Source organism: Pelobates fuscus, chromosome 1, assembly GCF_036172605.1.
Source record: "Pelobates fuscus isolate aPelFus1 chromosome 1, aPelFus1.pri, whole genome shotgun sequence".
Lineage (NCBI taxonomy): Eukaryota > Metazoa > Chordata > Amphibia > Anura > Pelobatidae > Pelobates > Pelobates fuscus.
Window position 1 is genome coordinate 311,441,582 of NC_086317.1, and position 7,535 is coordinate 311,449,116.

Sequence of the window (7,535 nt, forward strand, 5' to 3'; positions counted from 1 at the left end):
GAGAGTAGGTCCGTCCCCCCCCTCCCTTCAACCACTATTGTGGCCAGACAGCATCCCTGTGGGTTCGGGCTTCAGCTGTCAGCTGAAGCCACGCCCACAGCAGTGCTGACAGGCTGTCAGCACACAAAGCGCGTTCACAGTGCTTTGTGTGCTGATAGCCCGTCTGATGCATTCACCCAGAATGCATCGGACGAGAGGCCTTTTTAGGGCCTCTGAACTCGGAAGTCCCTCTGGTGGCCGTCTGATTGACTGCAACAAGAGGTGTTCCAAGCTTCCAATGTAAACACTGCATTTTCTCAGAAAATACAGTGCTTACAAGAAAAAGGCTCCGGGTAGCTGTAGCACTCACCTAAACAACCTCATTAAGCTGAAGTTGTTCAGGTGACTATAGTGTCCCTTTAAAGGAGAAAAACAAAAAACTAAATTAAAAAAAGCACAGCAAAATGAATTCATAAAATCTGACATCTTATTTATTGTTTTTTAAAATAAATACATATAAAAATATAGATCAATAAATATTTTTTGCCAGTTTTGCACGCTTGATGTCTACAATTGGAATTAATTAGCCCAGTCTGTTAACCTTTCTCTAGCAGATATGGATTGCTTGGCTTTCAAACAACTACACATTGAGTGAATATTACTAATTTAGTAGGGTGCTGCAACATGATATTTTTAGAATGGCACCATTCAGGAGAACTCAAGATTTTCTTGAAAATTCAATTTTCTGATCCTTTTCTTGGATTTGTAAACATGTTTAAACAGAAGTAGACTCCAGGACAAGATAAAACATCCTATGCAATCTTTTAAAATCTTACAATCTATTTCTAAGCCCATAGTAAACATACATACATGACACAAACTATTTATTTTGCTTCTTACAAAATAAGCAGACCATGAGTAGCCAACCTCAAGCTGTTCAATTGACTTTAAGCTACATTGGACAAGTCAATGGTCACTTTCACAGACATCATGGGCATTGTAGTTTAAACAAATTATAAAACATGATGTTTACCAAGGCCTACAAGAAACAACCCACTTAATTTTATAGGGGGAAAGGGGAAAAAAATAAAAAGTGAGGCTTGAGTGGTGGTTGCCACTAAGCATGGCAATTAAAGTGTGTTAGAATAAAGCCTGAGAACATGTTAAAAAAATAGATCTATTGCTTGAATGTGGTTAATTATACAGTGATCGTTTTCTGAAGCACTAGTCCAAAACTATATATAAGTTAAACAAACTTATGATTAACCTAGAGAGAGCACTGTGTACAGTCTGTCTATGACATAAACCTCAAAACAAATATTTGCAGTGACATACATCAAAGTACAGCTCCACCTGCATCAAATGAGATGTGAAAGGGGTTTGCTCAACAACAGTATTTACTATAAAACAACATCTTTCTAGATTAAAAAAAATAAAATTGCATCAGCTTAGATGGAAATCTAAACAGGGTAAATGTTTACAATCTGTATAACAGAAAACAAAATCCCAAAGAATAGCTTTTGTGTTTCAGCTTCGATATACAACAAAAATAATTTGCTTGCAAGAAAAAAAAAAAATATTAAAATATCCACTCCTGTTAACATGTTGAGAAGAGAGCAGTACAGAACATGAAAATACCAACTATAATAATATGGTGACAATTTGTGTTTGAACGCAACACCTCTCAAATTATGTGAGTTTTATATGCCACATCTGTAATAATTTGGCAGTTCCTGTCCAATCCATGGCCCAATTGTGTCTTTTCAGGACACAATTATAGTTGTGTCATTGTTTATTCAGGTGTTTCCGGCATTAATAAAACAACTTAATCCATTTGCAAGTCAGTTGAAGTGTTTTGATCGATACAGTTTTCCCAAAGATAAAGGCAAACGGTGAGTGTCCAAACTTGGAGATCTGGCTCAGTGTCACTAAAAGATCAATAACGAAGATATTTAGCACTTCACCAATTCTGCTTTCTTTGGCAACGGTTCAGCTACTACTTCTCCTTGCATAAATTCATCCTATAAGCAAACAAATAAAAGGTTTAACACAAGGGTTTGAGATTTATACCGAACAGGGTTATTCATTAAACACTGAAAATGACTGAATTCTAAATACAATGGCAATTCTCATATTTAGCCCAAGTGAATCTGCATCAATCGCCCAAATCCGGTGCCCAGATTAAAAGTCAGTGTTTTTACATCTGAACCCTACACAAAAGTATAGAATTCAGAAGATTCACAGAGCACCAATATTGATAAAATGCTGAACTGAAAGCATCTGTTAGAATGCAAATTTACAAATGATCATTAAAGGACCACTCTAGGCACCCAGACCACTTCAGCTTAATGAAGTGGTCTGGGTGCCAGGTCCCTCTAGGATTAACCCTTTTTATTATAAACATAGCAGTTTCAGAGAAACTGCTATGTTTATATTAGGGTTAATCCAGCCTCCAAATCCTCTAGTGGCTGTCTCACTGAAATCACAGTGAGAGCACGCAAGCGTCTATAGGAAAGCATTGTAAATGCTTTCCTATGAGACTGGCTGAATGCGCGCGCAGCTCTTGCCGCGCATGCACATTCAGCCGAAAGGGAGAATCGGAGGCGGAGAGGAGGAGGAGAGCTCCCCGCCCGGCGCTGGAGAAAGAGGTAAGTTTAACCCCTTCCTCACACCACACCAGAGCCCGGCGGGAGGGGGACCCTGAGGGTGGGGGCACCCTCAGGGCACTATAATGCCAGGAAAACGAGTATGTTTTCCTGGCACTATAGTGGTCCTTTAACTTAATCTTTTTTGCAACTGAATCATAATCTGAAGTACTGTTCACTTCAGTTAAAGTAAACGTGGCTTGAAGTCTGCTTCCAAGCCTTCAAATCATTAAACTAAAACATTTAAGGGTACTTACAAGATGGTATCTGACATATGCACTATACCAGCTTCAATTAGATGAAATTGATACAGTGAGTACAGTATTCCTTTAACAATTGCAAACTAATATATTTTTGCTACACAGAAAAAAAGAGTGCTTTATAAAGAAGAGTAGGCTTTGTATTTAACATAGCTTCATAAGCTGAAAAAGGACATGCGTCCAGCAAGTTTAGCCTTTTTCACAACTGCTGTTGATCCAAAAGGCAAAAAAACAAGTTTTAAGCGCTTGCCAACTTTGCAACAAACTAGGAAAATAATTAATTCTTAACCCCAGAAAGGGAGTCAGATCTTTCCATGGACTTCTATTATAAACATAATTTTATTTCCACATATTACAAAATTATATCACTGAATATTAGGTTTTTGCAAATCTAGTTGCTGTTAAAACATCTGTATAGACTGATTTAAATCACATCTTAAGACATATTTGCTGCTTCCCGTTCTTACTGTAAAAAACACTTTTCCTTTGTCTTAGACTGAATCTCCAGTATTCCAGTCTAAATGTGTGAGCTTGTGTCCTATGTATAGTTCTGTTTATGAGTAGATTTCAAGATAATGGTTTGTATTAGCCCCATTTGTATAATGCTACCATATCCCCTCTGACACACTGGGCTGCATTACTTTCAGCTTAAAGGGACACTATAGTCACCCAGACCACTTCAGCTCAATGAAGTGATCTGGGTGCCAGGTCCCTCAGGTTTTAACCCTTCATATACAAACATAGCAGTTTCAGAGAAACTGCTATGTTTACATTTGGGGTTAATCCAGCCTCTAGTGGCTGTCTTCCGGACAGCCACTAGAGGCATATTATGCCTCCATCGCGCAGAGCATCCATAGGACAGCCTTGAGAAATGCTTTCCTATGGACACTTTGAATGCGCGAGCGGCACTTGCCGCGCATGTGCATTCGGCTCCTGTGCCGTCGGCCGGGGGAGCCTTTTTTTCTCCTGAGAAATAGCAGTATATACATTGCTTCCTACTAACGCCTCTATTGGACTGTCACTCAGACAGCCACTATAGGCTATCCTGTTGCAGTACTGCAATCTTTCCAGAAGAGATTTTCTGCATTGCTATGCTCTGAATGATGCCAACCGCGCTGCATTGAATTAATGTATCGTTATGAGGAGATGCTAATAAGCATAGAGCAGCAATTGTTATGCATGCACAGTAGCCCCATACGGGGAAGCATTGAGTAATGATGATCTTAGCCTGTGTGTAGTGGCGGCCAGAGGCAGGCTGGCACAGCGAGCATAGAAAGGTTAGTAAAGCTTTTTTTATTAAAACTTTTTTTTAAGTGCCCAAAAATCGAAAAAAGCCAGGGAAACCCTTTTGTGTTGGAAACACTTGCTTGTATTTCTAATGTTAGTGTTCCTTTAAGCAAACACCTTTAAGAAAACCTACTAATGTGCATCAAAAAGCTTACTAAGTGCTATAACAAGTTAATTGACAGAACATGTAATACATTTTGTTTAATTAATTTAAAAAGGGGGGGGGGGGGGGGTATGTGGGGAGATCCAACACTTAAAATGAATCAATCCATATGAATTACTAAAATATTTTCATACATTCGCTACTCACTTTGTCATAGATAACTCTTACAATCAATGAACAGCTGGGACAAGTGGCAACTTCCTCTCCGTTTTCCAGATCTTCCTGAAAAGAAATTATATTATATTAGGAATAATATGACAAACAAAACAGAGATGGTAAAATTGAAATCAAACATTTTTTCCAGATGACCACAGTATGGGGGAATACTGCACCACAAACAATGAGGAGTTTTATCACTTACAGAAAAGTATGATTTGAAATATAAAAACAAAGAAGCATAAACAGCATGAACTAAGTGATCATTTCTGTGTTAGTGGGATATGTTGTATACATATTTTTAAAGGAGCAGTCCACTGAAAAGGTATTACTTAAAGGAACACTATAGTCACCTAAATTACTATAGTCAGCTAAATAAAACAGTTTTAGTGTATAGATCATTCCCCCTGCAATTTCACTGCTCAATTCACTGTCATTTAGGAGTTAAATCACTTTGTTTCTGTTTATGCAGCCTTGGCCACACCTCCCCTGGCTATGATTGACAGAGCCTGCATGAAATAAAAAAACTGGTTTCACTTTGAAACAGATGTAATTTACCTTAAATAATTATATCTCAATCTCTAAATTGAACTTTAATCACATACAGGAGGCTCTTGCAGGGTCTAGCAAGCTATTAACATAGCAGGGGATAAGAAAATCTTAATTAAACAGAACTTGCAATAAAGAAAGCCTGAATAGGGCTCTCTTTACAGGAAGTGTTTATGGAAGGCTGTGCAAGTCACATGCAGGGAGGTGTGACTAGGGTTCAAAAACAAAGGGATTTAACTCCTAAATGGCAGAGGATTGAGCAGTGAGGCTGCAGGGGCATGTTCTATACACCAAAACTGCTTCATTAAGCTAAAGTTGTTCAAGTGACTATAGTGTCCCTTTAACATATTTAGTTTATGTATCCCTAATGAAACCGTACTTGTATTTTATTCTGCATGTTTTCTTTGGGGAATATGAAACAAATATGAAACAAAAAAAAAAGCCTGCAACAGCTGCATACCTTTGGTCACAAATATGACAATCTCTAGACACAGAACACATTGAGAAGCAAGCTGAAAAGCTTTATATGTGGAGTGTTCTTTAATGTAGTTATTATGACCCTGTTTTGTGATCCCAAACGCAGTCCCCAAGATCGATGGGTTTCAAAAAGCTTGAAAAATGCAAATAATATTCATTAAATCAGTGTAGCAGCGCTGCCTACTTAGGTGTAATAGAAGGACCTCTTAAACCATTTGAATAATCTAGTGAAGATGCTTTTCTGAATTTATTTTGTTATAATTTATAACTTTTAAAGTGACACTATAGTTACCAGAACAGCTACTGCTGTAGTGGTTCTGGCATCTATAGCCTGTCCGTGCATGCATGTTTCTGTAAACACTGCCTATTTCGAGAAAAGGCAGTGTTTACATTACTGCCTAACAACATCTCTAGCGGCAGTCACTCAGACAGCCACTAGAAGTGCTTCCTATCTCAGTGCAGTAGCGGGCAGCTCTGGCGTCCAGCATCATCACGCTCTGCACGAGACACTTTAAAACGCTCCACAGAGATGTACTGATTCAATGCATTTCTATGAGGAGATGCTGACTGGCACAGAGCAGTCTTTTGTACCACATGCGCAATAGCCTCCCAATGGGAATGCATTGGATTGGCTAAGATCATCAAGACGGATGATCTTAGCCATAAAGGCAGAGCCAGCTGCAGCAAGACCAGTGCAGATGGAGGAAAAAAAAGTGAGTAAAAACACTTTTCCCATGTCATCGCAGGGAGTCGGTAAGCTAAATAAACACTATAGTGTCAGGAATACAGGTTTCCTGAATATATAATATTCCTTTAAAACTGAATAATGGGTTGCAAAATTAATCTAATGTACGTAATGTTTATAACCAAAATGACTGACAAAAGTGCAATTAAAAACAACTACATATATTAATAATGAGGTGCTGCCTGGTAGACTGAAATGCTGCCCACAAATAAAGTACAAATACCAAAACAAAAGTTTTTCTACTATGCACAATTATTTGTGCCAGGGACTCTATTGTTTTGGTATGTACTGTGTTCCTTTATCCTGTCATCATTATAATGAAACTTGCACTTTTCTATCACTGAACACAAAAACAATGAGGGGAGATTTGTCAAACTGTCACTGACACTTATGTCTAAATTATTGTGCAGTTTATTACATTTGTCCATTAATCAAAACAAATGTGTATGTTTTATATAAAATCGTGTCACACCAGACATGCTATTCAAACAGTAGTTTTTTTAGGACTTATTAAAAGCCCTACCCAGATCATGTCATTCACCTAAATGCTGCCAGGGTCAGGTTCACAGCACACCCTGTGTGTTACATGGTGTGTGACATACTGTACAGGTTACTGTCTGTGGGAGCCCTGCTCTCTGTGTATTGTAGTGGATAGCTCTGCAGTCGATAGCTCTGCAGTGGATAGTTCTGCAGTGGATAGTTCTGCAGTGGATAGTTCTGTAGTGGATAGTTCAGGTTGCTGTTACCTTGGTGATGGCGAACCTGTCCCCGCACGGACACGGGTAGTAATATGTCTCCGTGTCTTCGTCATACTCGAAATCCTCGATCTCCACCTCGTCGTGGTACACGGACATCCCCTCACTCCGTGCTCAGCCCTGCCGCCAGATCAGCACACTCACCGGCTAACACTCCCAGGAGTCGCTCGTAGAACATGTGAGCACCGGCGCACTAAAGGCGTCATCGTCTCAGCAGGAGGCAGCGGCGACCATCTTTGATACTGGCAGTTTGATTCGAATTATGAGCATGCGCTTTAGCCGCACGTCGGCTTTCATGAACATGTTTTTTTATTTTTGCCTTGTTTTTACCCTTTGCTTTCATGAATTGTCATACTACCTGAGACAAGTCAGACAGGAGTGCAACCTGTGAGGAGATGATAGTTAATATCAAATGTGCACTGTGCAGATTCACAATTTCGTGCAAAACACCATATAAATATCAATATCAGTGTTACATTAACCCCTTAACACCGCAGCCAAATGTACAAGTTGTGAACG

At 39.2% G+C, this 7,535-nt stretch overlaps 1 protein-coding gene across 1 annotated transcript; it reads right to left on the reverse strand.

Annotated features, from left to right (window-relative positions):
• Window positions 1–483: 483 nt before the first annotated feature.
• DPH3 (diphthamide biosynthesis 3) lies at window positions 484–7,186 on the reverse strand. The gene is made up of 3 exons (XM_063444638.1): window positions 7,008–7,186; window positions 4,482–4,556; window positions 484–2,000 (listed from the first exon to the last, which is right to left on the reverse strand). Exons 1-3 carry the CDS (start codon window positions 7,113–7,115, stop codon window positions 1,932–1,934), a joined length of 252 nt encoding a protein of 83 aa, XP_063300708.1. The 5' UTR covers window positions 7,116–7,186; the 3' UTR covers window positions 484–1,931.
• Window positions 7,187–7,535: the final 349 nt, after the last annotated feature.